At 48.6% G+C, this 20473-nt stretch overlaps 1 protein-coding gene across 1 annotated transcript in view; it reads right to left on the bottom strand.

Moving 5' to 3' along the window:
- LOC146859468 (unconventional myosin-X-like) overlaps positions 1 to 20473 on the bottom strand; it is an 869852-nt gene that overhangs the window by 69492 nt on the left and 779887 nt on the right. The window contains exons 29-32 of the mRNA XM_085650190.1: positions 17512 to 17605; positions 11794 to 11849; positions 9145 to 9287; positions 1281 to 1475 (exon numbers count right to left, since the gene is read on the bottom strand). Of these exons, the coding sequence (XP_085506316.1) occupies positions 1281 to 1475; positions 9145 to 9287; positions 11794 to 11849; positions 17512 to 17605 (488 nt within the window). The remainder of the gene's footprint in view (positions 1 to 1280; positions 1476 to 9144; positions 9288 to 11793; positions 11850 to 17511; positions 17606 to 20473) is intronic.

The raw sequence follows: 20473 nt of genomic DNA, 5'->3' as shown, positions 1-20473 counted from the left end.
AAGAGGATCACGTTCAGACTCCTCACCCACGCACACAAGTCCCTCCACGACCTAGGCCCAGGGTACCTCAACAGCCGCCTCACCTTCTACACGCCCACCCGCCAGCTACGTTCCGCCAACCTCGCCCTCGCCGTCGTCCCTCGCATCCAGAGAGCCACCGCCGGAGGAAGGTCTTTCTCCTACCTGGCAGCTAAGACTTGGAACTCCCTACCCGTCCACCTGCGGAGGACCCAGGACCACCAGGCCTTCAGGAAGCAGCTCAAGACCTAGCTGTTCGAGCAGTAGCAGCCCCCCTTCCCCAAGCGCCTTGAGACCCTTACGGGCGAGTAGTGCGCGATATAAGTTCCATGATTGATTGATTGATTGATGCCTGCCAACTATATTCACCAAGGCCCTGCTCTGATGCCACACCCCTCATGTTTGGAAAATAACCAAAGAGAGAAGCAGCAAACGTGCTGCTGCAGAAGCCTCGGGCTGCATGGCACGATTGGATGGTCTGCAGAGGGGGCGGGTCTCTTTCCTTTCTCTGTCACGCCTCCTCCTGGATACCTGGCCTCACCACTCCCTCCTCTTCTCTTTCAGTGTCACTCTCTGTCCTCTCCTACACCTTTTGCATCACTCATCTCCATCATTGTTTGTGGTCACCTCTATGTCTCTCCTTTCTATTTCTTTCACTCTTTGAGATTGGCTGGCTATTGCTTTTCTTCACTGTGATGCTTTCAGCTCTGTTTATAGTGTGTTGTCTCTTAACTCAGCCTTTCTTCACACCTCTCACACCTCTCCTTTAATTCTATCCCTCTCGACCTTGATTCACCTGGCGCACGCCCTCTTATTACTATGGCACGCTGCCCTCTTCTTTATCCATGTGCCATTCTCGCCCTTTTCCTGTCATCATATGTTGAGTTCTGTCAGTTATTACCCTCTTCCCCATCTCCCTTCCCTGTTGTCCATGTGTCATGTTCTGCTACCTCTTCCATGCTTCTCGAAGGGGGAAAGCCCTCCTCCACACTGCTGGAGCCCTTCAGGGAAGAGGCAGTGATTGCCCACATCCTGAAAGCTGATGTACACATATGTGCCCCACTCACCAGCTGCCAATGTGCCCCAGTACCCTCGCAATACTGAACTTTCTTTTCATTCTCTATCACTTCTACAATTATTCAGCAGACATGATGCTGGACTTTCTTTTGTACTTCTTTTCTGCTGACACATTAGCCTTGCACATCGGCAGCTCCAGAGGAGTCAATGTTGACACAGCAAACCCCCAGATGTGCACCACTTACCTGCTTCCTTGAAGACCTTCTCGTCCGGCTGCACCACCGAACACAGACTGTTGAGCACCAGGGTCCCGAGTTTGGACGCGGAGCGCTCGGAGGACTTGTAGTAATCCAGGGCGTTGTGGGTGAGAACGAACCAGCGCTTCTTCAGCTTCAGGGAGGACATTTTGCTGCCACCATGAACTTCTTTATGAAGCCAGCCTAGGAGAGCAGAACAAATACGAGGTTTTAGAAAGGATGATAGGGATGGGGCGGGAAACCGAGCCAAGAGCACGATCCATATGGCGATCTATGCACAGTGTATAATCTGCAGCTCATATGCCTCGAACACAGAGTTCCCTCGAGCCAACAAGCTCACCTGGGCTGCACCTGTGTGCCTGTGGAGTGGTACTGTGACCTGGGAACACTGGGGCAGCATTTCAGCAGCCCCAGATGACACTTCTCTGCTCTCTACTGATGAAGTACTAAACCCAGAAAAACAGGTCTAGAGATAACAGCACAATCTGCATCGACTTTGGTGAAAAACGAAAGCAACTTTGAAGTAAGCATGGTGCATTTACCAGATGCAATGAGGTGAACTGCGTTGGGGTGAGAGGCAGGGTGCTCCCTCCCCCTCTTGAGAACTAAGACCATGCTCCAGAGATACAGAAACAGAGATAGACAGTAGACCCGCTCACATTACCACCCATTTCACTTTTACAGCAGCTACGTAATCTCTAGTACTCTTCTTACCTGCCATCTCTAATGGTCATTGCCTTGAGCGACTTAAAAACCAATCCCTTCACTACTTCTTGGAGAATATACCATGAATCGATTACACTATTTGTAGTTACTTTCCTGCAAGCAGATAGACGCTACCCCAGTTCAGCCTCATACTGTGCACATAAGGACGTTCCTGCGGTCCTGGGACAATCAGTGTTTAGTAGGCAATATCTGGGGGGGGGCACTGAGGTTAATCACTGGAGTCCAGGACCAAAGGTACTTGAGCAATTGGGTAACCCAAAAATTCCACTTGGGCTCTTGATTGCACGGGGTAGCGATGATGAGCACTGAAGTTTTAGTCAGGGATGAGGAAGAGAGCCACAAGCTCAGGCACTAAGGGGCGTATTACCAATGGTGCCACGGGGGCGCAATGGCCGTTTGCACCCACTATGCGCACTCCCGGGACAATGACAGCCCCCGCCTGCAAGGGGATCTCTAATCCCCTTTGAAAGTGCAGGTGGGTTGCCGCCTGCACAGTGAAAACACGAAGCAGCCGCTCCGCATTTTTACATGAATGCACGACCCCCAGGGCAGCGCGAGTTCACGGCTGCCCTGGGGTCAGCACATACACCATAATGAGGCGCATTATCACTGTTTGCGCCCAGTGCACCTTTTGAAGGCTCGCCGGGCGCAAACAATGATAATATGTAATGTAATACGGCCCTAAAAGACCAGAAAAAACACAACCTGAAAGTACAGTCAGAGCTGCAGCTTCTCTTTCTGGTGGGGGTGTTCGATCTTGAGCTTGCTTTGAATAGACTGGAAGTTGCCTGAGCTGCTTTTGTCTGTACCTGAGACTTATCTGACACTTTCTTTCCGTTTTGTTATTGTCAAAGTCATTGTCACTATGTCCTTGTGTGCGGCACTTCCTGCTCGAATATCTCTTTTTGTGAATGTCTTTCTATCATCCAGACCCCTGTAGCTTTGCCTCACTAGAACCTGCTTTCCTGGTTCTACTAGACTAGATGTCACCGAGGTTGTCTATCTCAGCCTCCCTTTTCACTTACTCCCTGTCCCTTGAGAGTTCCTCTTCGCAAGGCTCCCTGTGCTGAATAGATGGATGGATGGATGGATGAACGGATGGATGGACAGATGGATGGATGGACAGATGGATGGATAGATAGATGGACAAACGGGTGGATGGATGGACGGACAGATGGAGTGATGGGTGGATGGAGTGATCAGCAGTGCTAAATGTCCGTAGTCTGAGGAGACACTGACATTATCTATTGTGAAGGTCTCAACAGAATAGTATCCTTTACACTGCATTTTAATCCAACGTATGGATTTATCTTACGATTGAAGGTTGTTTCTACCTTTTGTGTGTAAATCTGTGTGGCTCACTTGGAACTAACCCAGTGGTTCATTTACATGTCTTGCATTAACGTTTTGACACAAGAAAGGTTTAGACCCAAGACACATTGATGGACTCAAATCTGTACGTTGTATTCACTACAGGTGTCAGCTGCTGCAAAAGCATTCATTGGAACCTAGTCAGTGCTTTGATAATCAAAGGATAACTGGGTCAGCACCTGCCCAGGGACTACAAATTACTTGTGTTACCTGTGTGCTTCATCTGATACAGAGCCTCATCTTACCTGTGTGCGCTTTATCTGCTACAGAGCCTAGTGTTACCTGTGTGCGCTTCATTTGCTGCAGAGCACCGTCTTACCTGTGAGCGCTTTACCAGCTACAGAGCCTTGTGTTACATATACACTTCATCTGCTTCAGAGCCTTGTGTTACGTGTGTACACTTCATCTGCAATAGAGCCTTGTGTTACCTGTGTGCGCTTTACCTGCTACAGAGACTCGTGTTACCTGTGTGCGCTTTACCTGCTGTAGAGCCTTGTGTTAGCTGTATGTGCTTTATCTGCGACACAGCCTCTTCATCATTGGCTGGACCACTCTGAATGCTGTAGAATGCACAACCTCTGTAGAGTGCAACACCCTAGACCACCAGGTATTAAAGTTTTGTTGAGGACGACAAAAGTGAACCTCGCATCGGGGAAGCTGCCGAAGTCCATGCTCAGATGTGTCCACAGGTGGGGGTGAAGCTCCTGCGACAAAACCAATGCTGGCGATACAATCCAGCCAGTGATCTGGCAGGGGAGGCCCTGTTGTATGGCATCATCCACCACCTCCTCCATTCCTTGAAACCATACCTTCCACCATAGCTGTGCCTCGGTCTTCGCTGTGCCTAGGTGCCCCTGGTGCGCCAGGACAATCATCCGTTCCCACTGGGTTTTTGGGATGACTATATTTTGGCCCCTTAGAAGTAGTCCTCCTGTGGTGTGGCTGAGTTTGTGGCGGACACGCTGTAGCTGAGTGAGGACAAATGTGTCGGACGGGTTTCATCCGCTGGCACAATTGAAGAAATGGCTCCAGGTGCGTGCGCGTAAAGACTGTGTTTGTCGCTGCAGGCACGTTGAAGTTGGCGACTCTCAGTATCTCTTCCACTGTTTTCGCTAATTGGCAAGCACATTGCACTACCATGTTGACAAAGTCCTCGCCCCACTCATCTGCCTCCTTGGTTGCAGCTCTTCCAGTGTGCCGGCGTTGCCATAAGTAGTTGAACGGGATGTGGGTTCTGGGCTAGCATGCGATTTCAAAGTCATAGGTTTACATCTGCACAGCCCACCTCCCGATTCTCAGTGATGGATTCTGGCATGTGCCCGCAAAGAGCAGGACTAGCAGCTTATGGCCCGTTACGACCCTAAATCGCCTTGCACATAAGTAATGGTGAAATCGGTGGCAGGGCCTCCCGTTCAATTTGCTCATATCTTGCCTCGGTCCCCATGAGGGCCCTGCTGGTGTATGCAACAGGGACCCATGTTTTGAGGCTCTTCTCCTATAGTAAAAAAGCTCCCAGTCTCATCGGGCTGGCGTCCGTCACGATTTCAGTGTAGCAGTGGGGTCATAGAACGCCATTGTGGCTTTGCTGGAGTGCATCTTCTACCTTCCAGAGTACATCTTCTGCCTTGTCATTCATCCCTCACACCGCGTATAACTTTGTGAGGACTCACGGGGGCTCCGACAGGATTGCAAGGCTGGGGACAAATTGCCCACAAATAGTGGCATGGCCCAGCAAGCTTTGCATCTCTGCGGCACTACTGCCGTCCGGATAGCATTTGCATTCTTCAACTCAACATGAAGGCCATCTTTGGAGAAGATGTATCCTAAGTACTCAATAGACTGTTCGAAGAAGGGGAACTTCTCCCGGCGTAGTGTGAGGCCATGGTCTGCAATGTGGGATAGGGTTGCTCTGAGGCATCTGTGGAGATCTTCCAGAGTTCAGGAGTATATCAGGACATTGTCACTGAAGTTGAGGGCTCCAGCCAGGCCAGCCAATAGCTCCAGGATTGTCTTCTGGAAGACCTCAGTGCTGATGAAATGCCAAAACTGAGGCGCTGGTATCAGGGCTAGGTGAGTGGAAAATTTCAATATCTAGCAGAAAGTGGGGTTCAGCGCCTGCTGGTGGTACCCCACTTTGAGGTCCAGCTTCGAAAAACACTGTGCACCATTCAGATTCACTAAGATGTCTTCAATAGTGGGCATTAGATGACATTTTCGGAGTATGGCAGCATTCGGAAGGCACATGTCCACACAGAGGCAGATGGCTCCTGGCTGCCTTGGTTTGAGTGCTACTACCAATGGAGACACCCATGGGGTTGGCCCAGATACCTTCTCTATTACTTCCAATTGCTCCAACTTTCACAATTCCCCTTCCACCAGGGGCCTCTGGTGAAAGGGAACTCTTCTGTGATGCAGGACCTTCGTACGGACGGTATTTTCTATGTGAAGCCTGACTTGTGTGCGCTTCAGGTACCCTATGTGAGAAAGTGCCATCTTTCTTGCATGGTATGCCCCCACTTTTTGCTGAATGTACTTTGACTGAGTGTGCCCTGGACTCCTGCCAATCAGGTGCCCAGGGCCTATGTTCCGTCCCTAAAAACCTAAATCCCAAATTGGCAAACCCTGGCCACATGTCAGCCCCTGGTAAATGGTACCCTAGGTACCCAGGGCCTTGTGACCAGGGAAGGCCTCTAAGGGCTGCAGCACTCATTGTGCCACCCTTAGAGGCCCTGTACCCTAACACACACACACTGCCCTTGCAGGCAGAGTGTCTGGGTACAAGACAAAACAAAGTCGACATGGCACACATCCCTGTGTGCCATGCCCACCACCTACACTGCCCTGACATACATCAGCCACCCCTCTAGCTGGGTGCCCTATGCCAGTGGTGTGGGCACAGGAGCATGAGCCCTGTGCCCCTACAGTACCCAGGTCAATTCCTGGGCACTAAGTGCAGTGCTGCCATTTAAGAGTACATGGTGCTGAGAGCTCGTCAAACACGAACGCCACAGCACTATAATGGCAACACTGAAGACTGAGAAGTTTGGTATCAAACTTCTCAGCACATTAAACCCGCACTGATGCCAGTGTGGGATTTAATGTACCAAGCACCCCAGAGGGCATCTTAGAGATGCCCCCTGAAACCTAACCTACAATCCACGTCTGGTCTGGGAGGCTGCCTAGGCTGCTACACAGCAGACATGTTGCTGGACCCACTGGGTGGGAGAGCCCCATCTCTCCTGGGCCTGCAACAATGCACACCCTGGGCGAGGTGCTAAATCTCCTCCCCCAGGATGGGCAGGGGGAAGCTTCAAAGGCATGCCACCTCTGTGAGCTTCCCCAGGCCACTGCAACCCCCCACTCTGGCGGGAAGCTTGGCCGGAAACCCCAAATAGGGACAGGGGATGTGCCAGCCTGCCTACACCACCCCTCAGGTGGGGGAGGCGAGGTGAAGCACATCCCCGGGCTCTCGCCATCTTGAAGATGAGAAGCCCTACCCAATCAGGACTAGGCTACTGCCCCCCTCCCACAGGAGAGAGGCAGGATAGGGGGTGTACCCACCCCAGGACAGGGACCCATTGGTCCCTGCCCTTCACCTACCTGTAACGCCCCTAAATCTAGTATTTAGGGGCACCCTGAACCTTCCTTCCCCAGATTCCAGATTAAAAAATCCGAAGAGCTAGAAGAAAGAAGACCTGCCCTGCAGCTGCTTAGAAGAGGAAGACACAAACTGCTTTGGCCCCAGCCCTACCGGCCTGTCGACTCTCGAACCTGCTCCTGCTCCAACCCGGCATCTCTTGTGGCCAGCAACCTCACAAACCCCGGAGGACCTGGCTATCTTTTGACTCTAAGCCCCTGGGACTCCCATGAGTAGAGGCTCTACACAAAATCTACTTCTAATCCCTGGCAGCAGCCCGGAACCGCAAACCCAGCACACTCTGCACCAGCCAAGCCTGGCCTGTGTTGGAGTGAACAAAGACCATGAGGATGACCCCACGGCGACTGACCCCAAGTCCTGCACCAAAGGACCTCCCTCGACACTCCTGAAGAAGCCTGCAGCCTCAGAACAAGGTGCCCCCCCCAACCGTGATCAACAGAGGGTAAGATTTCCCGATACCAAAAGGTACCCCTGCACCCGGCGCCCCACGGCCCCCTGTGCCCAATCCCGGGGTACCTACCTTTCCTCCAACTACCCAACTTACCTCTCGAAGTGGTGGTGGCACCTGAAGAATCCTCGTCCCCGAGCTTGCAGTCTTTTTCTAAACCGGAGATTTCCCATTGAAATCAATTGAGCGCCCGAAGGCTCAAAAGCACCCTGCACCCAGCCGTCCGAGTGGCCCTGGCAGTGCAACCTCTACACCTACCTACTTCCCCACTTGCCCTGAGTAAGTGACCAGGAGTCCAGCTCACACAGCGGCGTGGCCTGCTAGTCAGCAGCCACCAACCAAGGCCCCCTATCCCTCATAGGATAACATTGGGCCTAACTCTCTCTGCACCCGGCCGCCCTAGTGCCGCTGGGGGTGAACCAACTGTACCTACCTGACCCTGGGGGACCCCTGAGTCTATGGCCAGAACCTCAACTCTCCCAGTCGAGTACTTACCTTTAAACCGATAACTCAATTTTCCTCATAGGATAACATTGACTTGCTTTTTCCTGAAATTTCTTCTAAGTGTGGACTTTTCAAATCTTAAAATATTCACTAAAAATCAGCCGAGTAACGAAAACGAAAATACTCACCTGCTCTTAGGTGAGCTCCCAGTGATGGATCTTGGTGCCCAGCACTGACTGTGAAAAATACTTACAACTGTACTTACCAGTAACCCAATTTTCTCCCGTAGGAAATCATTGACTGTTTTTCTGTGAAATTTCTTCTAAGTGTCAATTTCTGCAAACTTTAAATATTCTTTAAAAATCGTATAACTTCTGAAAACGTAATTGCTTACCTGTTTTGGATATAGGTCCCAGTACTGAGTCTAGGTACCCAGTACTGGATTACAAAAGTAACGAGAACATACTGTACCTGTAACTTGAATTTTCTTCCATAGGGAATCATTGACTGTTTTCTATGAAATATTTTCTGTCAACTTTTAAAATAGCAAAATATTGTCTAAAAATCACCACAGTAATTAAGTCGACTTTTATCACTTGATTCTAAGTACTGACCCAGGACTGAATCTAGGATCCAGTCCTGGAATTCCAAAAGTAATCCTAAAAGTAATCTGTGGCAAATAACTTGAAACTCCCATTGAACTCAAATTGCAACCACTCGTAACTGTTTACAAAAGTCAATTGCATATTGCTAAAGTATTTATATAAAGCATCTCATTCTGAGAAAGTATATTTTAATTCCAATTGTTGGTTCTTAAATAAAACAAGCATATATTTTTTTATATATAAACCATTGGCCTAGAGTTCAGTTATTGAGTGTGTGAAACCATTTGCTGACTGAGTGTGTACAACAAATGCTTTACACTGTCCTCTGATACTGCCTTACTGCTCGACCAAGCTACCACGTTAGAGTAAGGTTATATCTAACTTTAACCTCTGCCAAACCTCTGGGGACTGTGGACTCTGTACACCCTGTACCTATTTGGGAACAGTATATACAGAGCCACTTTCTCACAGCTAGGTGGTACTCTATGATCTATACACCCATCACCCTTCTCCTACACACAGAGTCTGTCACATACTCTGCAATGTCGGCCATGACACCCCAGTGTTCAACACCCCATTGTAAGCTACCCGCCACTTTACCTCTCACCAGGAACTCCTGGCCGTCCACCTTGGACTCCCCCTTGGGTTTCTGCAGCAGACAGATCCAGTGGTGCATCTCCTCCGCCACGTCAGAGTTGCAGTGGATCACACGGTTCGCTGTAATGATCACAAAGGAGTTTGGCCTGCATAAGGAGGAGCAGAAGTAAGGGTTAGTGATGTTTCCTCATGCACATCTCCCTCCATCTGTAGCCCTAAGCAAATTAGACAACACTGACATCAAGTGGCGGGTACAGCTCTCTGTGCAGGTAGCTACGACCAAAACATCTCTGTGCTTGTGACACCTTGAACCTGGAGACTTTTCTGCATCTCCAGACCTAACACGCAGCATTCCTCTGACACCATGACCGATGTGAGGGCACATGTGAGGGTGTAAGGCATGCAAGGGCTGGGGGACCTCTTGATCTCTGGCGGCAATGAGCCTGGAGAGGGGTATACACCAATGGATGATCCCATGCTGGAAGGAATTTACCACCACCCCTCTTTCTGCCTGGGTTTGTTTGCTATCCCATCCTCTAGGTGTCCCACCTGCTCCTATCTCTTCCTCTAGGTGGGTCTCCTGCTCGCCACTCTTCCTCTGGGTGGATCTAAACCCTTCCTCTAGGTGGGTCTCCTGCTCGCCACTCTTCCTCTAGGTGGATCTAAACCCTTCCTCTAGGTGGGCCTCCGGCTTGCCACTCTTCCTCTGGGTGGATCTAAGCCCTTCCTCTAGGTGGGTCTCCTGCTCGCTACTCTTCCTCTAGGGCAGAGGTCTTCAATCTGTGGGGCGCGACCCACAGGGGGGCCCTGGAGTCATGGAAAGGGGGTCGCACATTTCCAGGCCTCACTTCTGCCTGAAATCCAAAATGTGCTTTTCCTTTTGGAAAAAGAGAACGGTCCGGGTGCTTCATTCTGAAAAAGCTTCTGCTTAAGTTAATTGGGTCTCCTGTGCTGCGAAAAACTAGAGGCCAGGCAGGCAAGTAAAACAATCCTTCACACCAGGAGGCCTGCTTGGCAGAAGATGCAAATGCAGCTATGAGTTAAAATGCAAACGTAAAGGGTGCTTGGGAGCAGTAATCACTCCAAGCATTGTGATTGCAAAGATTTTTTTTTTTTTTTCATTGGTAGTAGGAAGAGTTAACACCTGGGCTGTGAAGTCGTGCTTTTAATTGCAACTGTATTTACACAGTGTTTAGTACCCCTGAGGAGGGTTGAAGGGACAGTTATGCAAAAAAAACAAAAAACAAATTGCATCACTTATGTACTGGTATTACTAAAATCTACATTTTGGAAGCTCAGTTTTATCCTAAAATATTATTTAAAAAATGACTTACGCAGAACAAAATATTTTGGGGCTTACGAGACGCTTGTGCCGCTGGAGCATCACTTTATAAAGCTCCAGCAGCGCAAGCGTCTCAATTATAACTATGTGGCACTGCAAAGTCACCCAGCGTGGCTTTGCATGGCCTCATAGATATGGAGTAAGACAAAGCAGTGCAAGTTGCTGCAATGCCTTACTCTGTGTCAAGTAGGTGAACCATGGGCATTGCGGTGTGGGTTCCCACGCAACGCCAATGGATTTTGACAATGCCCCAGATTTACAAAATCATGTAAACCTGGGGCAGCGCCAAAACCTTACGCCTCATTATTTCCACTTTCCATGTGTGCTGCATTCTGCAGCACACACAGAAAGTGGAAAGTCCCTCTCTGGATTGTTTTTGTGCAGGAAGGTGCCCCTTCCTGCACAAAAACAATCCTGCCTATGTTGGCACAAGGCAGAAATTTGTGTGCCAACGCAGGGGGAAAGGGCAAGAATGTACCACATTTAATAATACGGTGCATTCCTGCCCTTTCACATTGGCATAGGGCAGCGCAGCAAGAAGACTTGCGGCGCTGCCCTATGCCAATTCCTCATAAATGAGGCCCTTTGTTTTTAGCCACACCTTTGACCACGCCCCCACGATCACTAACCTTTGCTATGCTAAACACTGTTTAATATTTTCCCACTGTAAATATAATTTGTTGTGGGAATTGGGGGCATTTATGGTTATCAATAGTTGTCAATGATGAGGTGTATAAAGTTCTAGAAATTTTTGTCAGGAGGGGGTCCTTACGCCGAAAAGATTTTGACAGGGGTTTCGGCATCAAAAAGTTTGAAGACCTCTGCTCTAGGGGGATCTAAACCCTTCCTCTAGATGGGTCTCCTGCTCGCTACTCTTCCTGTAGGTGGACCTAAACCCTTCCTCTAGGTGGGTCTCCTGCTCGCCACTCTTCCTCTAGGTGGATCTAAACCCTTCCTCTAGAAGGGCATCCGGCTTGCTACTCTTCCTCTAGGTGGATCTAAACCCTTCCTCTGGAAGGGCCTCTGGCTCGCTACTCTTCCTCTGGGTGGGTCTCCTGCTCGCTACTCTTCCTCTAGGTGGATCGAAACCCTTCCTCATGGTGGACCTAAACCCTTTCTCTAGATGGATCTCATGCTCGCTACTCTTTCTCTAGGTGGACCTAAACCCTTCCTCTAGGTGGGCCACCAGCTCACAGTTCTTCCTCCAGATGGACCACCCCCCTGTCCCTTCCTCTAGAAAGGCAACTGCCAACATCTCCTTTCATGCAAAGCCTGTCACAGATGCCCCATTAGCCTCCTGGTGCTCTTACCTGTCTGGACAGTCCGAGGCGCAGACAGAGTCAATGAGTCCCACATCCAGAGTACCCTGCATGGGAGGGAGAGGGGAGACCATCATCAGGAGCCAATGAATAGCACGTGAATTAGGAGTGACAAGGAGTGGTGTCATAGAACAGAGATTTAAAAAGAGGACCGTGGGGGGGTGAGGTGAAACGACAGCTGCAGACAAGGAGATTATTGAAAAGGGCAGAAGAGAGATGTATGAGGGCCAAGCTCACAGCATCAAGGAATATGATAGTCCATAAGAGAGAGGACGTGAGAGTGTAGGGCCCTTAGGCGAGAGCATGTGAGAGAGTAGTGCCCTTAGGAGAGAGCATGTAAGAGAGTAGGGCCCTTAGGAGAGAGCATGTGAGAGGGTAGGGCCCTTAGGAGAGAGGAATGTGATAGCGTGCAGCACTAAAAGAGATAAATATGCAGCCCCCCTAGTGGAGAGGATAAGAGGATCATGAGAGGGGAGAGCCCCCAGGACAGAGGAATGACAGAGGTTAAAAAAGTGTGTATTAGAAGAACAGTTAAAGAAAAGGAAAATAAGAGAATAGAGCTCTACAAGAGAGGAAAGTGGAAGGGGGGAGCCCCTAAAAGGGAAGAGTGAGAGGCTAGTTATCTAGGAAAGAGGAATATATGAAGATAGAAGAAAGGAGTGTCTATGGTAAGAACTATCAATAGAGAAGATCGATCCCAAGAAATAGACAATGTAAGAGGGTCGAAGAAGAAAGTATGGGGGTAGAGCCACAAGAAAGGGGGACTGTGAGAGGGTACAAGAAACGAGTGGATGAGGGTATAGCCACTTGAAACAAGGAATGTGGATGGGTAGGACAAAAAGGTGTACGAGAGGCACCCGCTAGAATCAAGAAATGTGAGAGGTTAGAGGAAAAGAGTGCATGAGGGTCAAGACACTAGAGACATGGAATGGGAGAGGATAGTCGAAAAGAGTATGTGGCTAGAGCTGCTAGAAACAAGGAATGTGAGAGGGTAAAAGAGTGTATGGGCTAGATCCACTATAAAAGGGGAACTTGAGTGTAGAAGAGAGTGTATGAGGGTAGAGGTGCTAAAAACTAGGAATGTGAGAGGGTAGAAGAGGGTGTAGGGGGCTATAGGTGCTATAAATAAGGACTGTGGGAGAGCTCTACAAGGGGGGGATAGTGAGGGGTAGAGCCTCTGAAAGAGAGGAGTGGGAAGCTAGAACATCTAGGAGAGAGGACCAAAACGAAGGTAGAAGAAATGAGTATCTGTGGGAAGAGCTCCTATCAGAGGAGACAGCGCCCAAGAAAAATATACGGTAAGAGGGTTGAAGTATGTATGGGGGTACATGTGCTAGAAACAAGGAATGTTAGGTTAGACAAAAGGAGTGCAGGAGGATGGAGCTGCATAAAAAACAAGGAACGGGAGAGGGTAGAAGAGTGCATGAGGGTAAAGGTGCTTGAAATAAAGAACGCGAGTGTGTAGAAGAAAAGAAGGTATGAGGGTAACGCTGCTAGAAACAAGGGATGCGAGACAGTAAACCCATATACTATGTGAGCCAGAGAGGGTAGAAACCCTAGGTAACAAGAGTTGGATAAGGATAGACAGGAATGTGAGAGGTTAGAGACCATACGAGACATAATCGTAAGAGGGCAGAGGAAAGACAGGGGCAAGGTAGAGGGCTGAATCCACAGGCAAAAAGTATTGAGCGGGTAAGACTGTGGAACTGCCCATTGAAGAGATGGATGTGAGAAGGCAGACACTGTAGGAGAGGAATGTGAGAGGATTGTTTCCTAGGAAAGGAATAGGATTCTTTTGGAGAGAAAGGTTTCAGAGGGTGGAGTCCAAGGGAGTGAAGTGTAAGAGGTATATGAAAGCAATCTGCAGAGAGAAGTCCTACAATCAGCATAAAAATGCAGCCACAAAGGGTAGGAATGAAGGAAAGTGCAAAGGAACAGGGAAATAATGAATGTGAGAAGGTAAAGGAGGAATTTGACAGAATCCCTAGGCGAGACCAATGTGAGAGGGCAGAGAGCAGAAGAAAGGAGTCTAGAGGTAAGAGGTCCTAGAGATATTGCAGTAGGAAGATCCTAGAACAGCACAATATCACAGCATCTGAGTGAAATGTAAAGTAAAATTAGATTCTGGACAGATATAACAGTCAGCTTGTTTTAAATGTACCGAACTGTGATGACCAATGATTGAACAGATGGGGAACTCAGCAGCCTCTCACGATGGCACCAATAGCTGCACACCTCAGACACTGCCAACAGTTCCTTTCATAATGGGTGTCATAAATTGCATAAATCCTCTAATCTGATGCATGTACCAAAGCCATCCCAGGCTGTTGCTGAAAGCAGAGCCATACAGCTGCAGGACTTGACTGAGGTTTAAGGATATTAACAGTTTCCTCAGAGGCAAGAACGTTTGCTGTGGTGAAGACGCTGCCGGACTTACTTCACGTCGCACATATTTCTGAACACAGTTAACAAATAGAGAAAGACCAAATAAGGACATTGGTGGATTTTACAAAAGATATACTGGACTAAATACTGGAGCACTATAGTGGTGTTTCGAACAGAAGCCTGGTATCATTACATCCTGGAAGTAGCCAAATCAATCACAAATTAATTTCCAAGGAGATTCCTAATAAAAACTGAGGTCCACCAACAGCAGAACACTGGCTTTGTCAAAAAAAATGTTTAATACATATTGTTCCTACTTAGGGTGAGCCTAGATCTTTCTGGCTAGTTTCCTTTCCTAATAGTATTCCAATTTCCCACTCATAGGGTGGATGGGGCTGAAGGTGGTTGGTTTCACTTTCAGTTTACTCAAATCCAGTCTTATATTCTCCAGTGGGAGGTGGTCCTAGGTTAAGCAGGTGTGGTAACCTAATTTTACAAAAGCCTCAAATGACCATGTCCCTCACACCCTTCCAGTCAAAGTAAACGCAGATTTAAACAGACTCAGGATATCCGCAGCGAAGGGTTCAAATCTCCAATAAATGGAATATTCCTTCTATTCATTACATTTGGCCCCTTTTGTAAATCCAACCGGACCTGCGGTGACTGAGCCCCTGTGACGCCTGAGGCAGAGGCTGAGTTAGCAGGGGAGAGCTAGGCTATAGGCAATCCTCATGATCTTGTGCACAACCCCTCCCAGGGGCGAGTTCCCCCCCTCCCTTCTCAGTGCCCTGCCCCCAAACTGCGTCCCTTTCCCCATTAATCACTCTAGTGACGACATGATATGGTGCATAGGTAGGCTGTAGTTTGTTAAAACATGGTTTGTAAAACCCGCAACTTTAGCTTGGTCTTTAATAAACATCCATGTCATGAAATTTTTTCAGAGTTTTATATAGCGGGAACTAGAGCCGAATCGGGTATCAGAGCGTTTTACATAGCACCAGTTACGTTACATGAGGACACACATTCATTTTTGTTGGGCATTGTCCTCTAAAACTTCTTCTTGTTCCTTTTATGGCAGCACTGTCTTTGCTCGAGGTGCCCCTTCAAGCAAGGTCTCTGTGTTTGCGGTTCCAGGTTTCTCTTCCTACCAAATTTGAGGGTGTCTGTTAGGATCGGCTCGGGCTGCAAGTGCCGTTCCGCTTGCCCTGGACCCTTGCTGGGTACTCGCCTGCTCCTCAGTGCCCCTGCCCTGTGGCATCCCAAGGACCCTGGGCGACCATCTCATCTACTCTGTCTGTGGCTATGTGCTGAAGATTCGCTCACTCAGTGTCCCTGCAGTGAGGCATTCCAAGGACACTGTGTGAACAGCTCATCTACCTAGAATAATTTCGCCTTTTGGATATTTTTTCTGGGTTTTTTCCGCCCCTCCCTCTCCCCTCAACTTTGCGGCTGCGACTCCAGCTTCTTTCTGGCGTGGGTGGATGGGCTTCCACTTCAGATCGGGGGGATCACGTGCAAACTGGTAACCTACATCCCCCTTTTGAGACCCCGGACACTTACCACCTTTCTCTATGATTGGGTGGCTAATGGCTGGTTAGGGTCAACTAATTCTGTACGCCCCACTTTTCGCAGGCTTGCTGGAGGGAGGAGAATTCCCGACTCCGAGAGCCATTCGACATGGGCCCCTATCGGGTTCAGCTCCGCCTCCCCTGGCTCGTGCTTCATCCTCCTGGTGCAAACTGCAACGCCTTATCTGATTCCAACTGGCAGTGCTCTCCTGGTGCACACTGTGCATTTACACAAACTGGAATATAAAAGTTCCCTCGCTGCACGCTGTACATTGAAGGCCTCATCATATGACCACGAATCTGCACTGCGAATAGTTTCCAAGCGTGCCCTGCACTATGCTGAACCCCTTTACAAGCTACCTGCGCTCTACTGTGTATTTTCTCCAAATGGACACTCCTTTGTACTGATCTGCCGCACACGCACCGCACTATGAATCTTCTTTGAATGGATGATTCACTGCAGAGCCCCCTCACACACACCACACTATGAATCTCTTTGAACGGGCAATTCACTGCATCGAGCTCCCTCACACACACCGCACTATGAATCTTCTTTGAATGGGTAATTCACTGCATCGAGCCCCCTCACACATACCCACTTCAAATGGACGGTTCACTGCGTCAAGCCCCTCACACACACCGCACTATGAATCTTCTTTGAATGGGCAATTCACTGCATCGAGCCCCCTCACACACACCCACTTCAAATGGACGGTTCACTGCGTCTAGCCCCTCACACACACACCGCACTATGAATCCTCTTCAAATGGACGATTCACTGTGTCGAGCCCCTCACACACACAGCACTATGAATCCTCTTCAAATGGACGTTTCACTGTGTTGAGCTCCCTCACACACACCTACTTCAAATGGACTGTTCACTTCGCCGAGCTCCTCACACACACCGCACTACAAATCCTCTTCAAATGGACGGTTCACTGCGTCGAGCCCCCTCACACACACCACACTATGAATCCTCTTCAAATGGACGATTCACTGTGACTAGCTCCCTCCCACACACCGCACTATGAATCTTCTTCGAATGGACAGTTCACTGTGTCGAGCCCCCTCACACACACCGCACTATGAATCTTCTTTGAATGGACAGTTCACTGCATCAAGCCCCCTCACACACACCGCGCTATGAATCTTCTTTGAATGGACAGTTCACTGCGTCGAGCCCCCTCACACACCGCACTATGAATCTTCTTTGAATGGACGGTTCACTGCATCGAGCCCCCTCACACACCGCACTATGAATCTTCTTTGAATGGACAGTTCACTGCATCGAGCCCCTTCACACACACCGCACTATGAATCTTCTTTGAATGGACGGTTCACTGCATCTAGCCCCGCTCGCACACACCACACTATGAATCTATTAATAGACAATCCATGGTGCTGATCAACATCACACACACTGCACTATGAATCCTCTTCAAATGGACGATTCACTGTGTCGAGCCTCATCACACGCACCGCACTATGAATCTGTTCCAGACAGACTTTGCTCTGCACCAAACACCATCACAAGTTACCACACCATATTACAAAGTTGCCCCTGGTAAGCACCACTTCGCACATCTGAGTATGGCTACAGGTTGCTCTACAAAGGCTGCGATGCCGTGCTCAGACCAGCACAAATCACTCCCACTGCATCAATAAATACTATTCTGCACAATGCGGACACTAACACCACATTCTACGTGCACCTTGGGTTCCCATAAGTAGTAATTGTCCAGGAGATCTCACTCACCACTGCGTTTTTAGGGTTCGCCTGCTCATCTCGCATTTCCCGCAGCTGTTGAGCTGTAGCGCTATGAACACGACTCAGCACATTGAACCAACCACTGTAGAAAGAGAAAACAAACATTATGCACTGCGGTGTATGGATTCCTCAACACGAAGGGTTAACTCGTCTTTACCACTGGCCCCCAAATACTGGTGAATCTTTAGACTATCCCTCTAGTTGGGCGGGGGACTGCCTCTTTCCTGGACATCAAGCACAGACAAGAGTGCCCCTGAGACCATAGATACGAATATATTCACTTAAAGCCTAGACACAGTACGTTGCCTACGCTTGAGTTCCACTACAGAACAATATTGCATAAAGAGAATTTACACGACTGAGTCTGGATGTACAAAAACTAATTGCCATCACGAAAGAAATTTTATCAAAAATATTTAATATTTTTAATTCAATTATTTATGAACATTGCCCCTTTTTTGTTCTTTTTTTTAAAAGAAGCCTTTTTCTTTAGGGAAACAACATTTTCATTGTCACAAGAATTAAAGCAACACAAAGTATTATCAAATCATAATTAATACATTTACAAACAGTGAGATTTAGACAGATTCTTAACATCTTTTGGTCCTAAAATTGGAGAGATCAAATATACATCATAAATCGGGAAAGCCATACATCATTTTTTCCTCGATTAGATTTTAATTCAACGGTCCAAAAGGGGAAAGGTCGGAGGTAGCATTGGTATAGGTTAAGAAAAGTTATACCACAATTAATTCGGTACACTTTGACATTTCATAAAGTCTCCAAACACTTGTGTCCTGTTGCAACTCTTGAACTCGTGCAAAGGGGAAGGGAAGTGTTGTGTGAAGTTGAGAAGGTGGGGTTAAACCAAAAGGTGAGCCCACGCGTTTCGACCTTCAAGTGTGGGGACCACAACGATTTCAAGGAAGGTCTTCCTCAGGGCTATACTGCTTTATGTAGGACACTGAAAAGATGGAATAGAAGATATCGCTTTCAGAAGAAACCAATTCGTTATAAAGATAGGCAGCAGCCGCTGCCGATAGATTTTAATCTCAGAAGCCTTTTTCTTCAATGTCACTTGTTGTACTTTATCTAATTTCTCCTTTTCTCTTTCCTTTAAATAGTATGGTTTTCTTTTGATCTTTTCTTGCCATACTCAATCTTTTTTACTAATAATGGTGAGTATCGTTACAGATATCTGCTTGTCTACTCCTTCATGATCATTAACATTCCATTTCCTGGACATGGCATTCGGATCAAGCCCAGAGCATAAAGCTAGAGACCTCAGGGGCTTCTAATGTCTCTTGCTTCCCCCTGAGGCTGAAATCTGAATCACTGGTATGAGTGGGCACAGAGCGGTGTCCCATGGCCATGGTGCACAGTGCCCAAGTGTGGTAATGCATTGTATGGTAGGAGACCAGAGCTCCAAGGCGGGAATACACCTGTATGTACTGGAGCACTGTCTTCAGAGGGTGGTAGTAGAACTACCCGTAGGGAGAAAGGTGGATATCTTGGAAAGGATGCCCAGTGCCCTTGGGTGGCTCTACACAGGCCATGCTCAGAGGAGACCAAAGTCGCACTATAGGGGCCACACAATAGGAAACAAGTTTCTTATGCATGTGTCTAATGTACACCACCTCAACACACGAGGGAGGTCCAGTGCCCTAGTAAGGTACTCAGTCACATGGAGGGTGGAAGTCAGTTACCCAGTGCAGGGGCAAACACGTATGAGCGGATGCCACCACTGAAGTATGGAAGTACATATGTTACGGGGGAGGGCCCCTGTGTCAGGCTACTCAGTTATGAAGGGATGTGCCTACACAGCTTGGGGTGTGCACACGTAGAAGCAAGATCAGTGCCAGAATGTGGAGGTACACATACATGAGGGTAAGCGGTACCCCAATTGAAGGTGAAGCCACTGCCCTAAATATGCTACATCCTGGGGAGTTAATTGCTCCAAAGTAGGGGCACACACCCACATGGAGGCAAGTGAACATTTTGTGGGGTACACAAGTATAAGTGTACACATGCACTGCATATGGTACACGTGTATGACAGAGGTTAGAGCCCTAGGGTTGGTGCATACGTGCATGAAGGAAAGGCTGGTGCGTAATGTTGGGGTACCCCTATATTATCAGTGGAGGAAAGTGTAAAGGGTGGACATACAACCGTCCCAAGCCCACTGCCCCAGAGCTTGGAAACATGTCATTAGAGGACACTACTGTCTCAATGTAAAGCTTGTGTTGCCCAAGGGAAGACAGATGTGCCAGTGTGAGGTGGCACGTTAGAGTGTAGGGTCACAGAGCCGCAGCAGAGGTGTCAGTGTAAAGGTAAGGGTGGTGTCCCCTTTTGGGCTAGGCGTCTGTAAGACAGTCCGGTAACCACTGCACTGCCTTACAGATGTTAGCCCAGACTGGGATACCAGTGCTCCAGTGTGTGGTGACACTCGCACAAGGTGAGACTCCACTGTGGCAGTGAACACGTATGAAAGAGGAGAGTGCACCTGATGCCCTAGAGTCCAGAGCCCCAGTATGAGATTACATATGTCCCATTGCAGGCCAGTGCCTCACCATGACAGTACATCTGTATGAGGGTATGAGTGCCCTGCATGGGGGTTCACATGTCCAAAGGTACATCAGTGTCCCAGTGTGCGGTTCACATGTACAAGGAGAGGCCAGTGAGGCATTTCAGAGGTATATGAGTCTTTGGAGTACTCCTAGTGCCCCAGTGTGGGAGTGCACATGTCTAAAGGTACATCAGTGTCCCGTGTGGGGTTCACATGTACAAGGAGAGGCCAGTGAGGCATTAAAGAGGTATATGTGTCTCTGGAGTACTCCTAGCGCCACAGTGTGGGGTTCACATGTACAAGGAGAGGCCAGTGAGGCATTACAGAGGTATATGCGTCTCTGGAGTACTCCTAGCGCCCCAGTGTGGGGTTCAAATGTACAAG

The sequence above is a fragment of the Triturus cristatus genome, chromosome 3_2 (genome assembly GCF_964204655.1).
Source record: "Triturus cristatus chromosome 3_2, aTriCri1.1, whole genome shotgun sequence".
NCBI lineage: Eukaryota > Metazoa > Chordata > Amphibia > Caudata > Salamandridae > Triturus > Triturus cristatus.
Note: the sequence above shows the minus strand (reverse complement) of the source record. Positions and strands in the feature narration are given on the sequence as shown.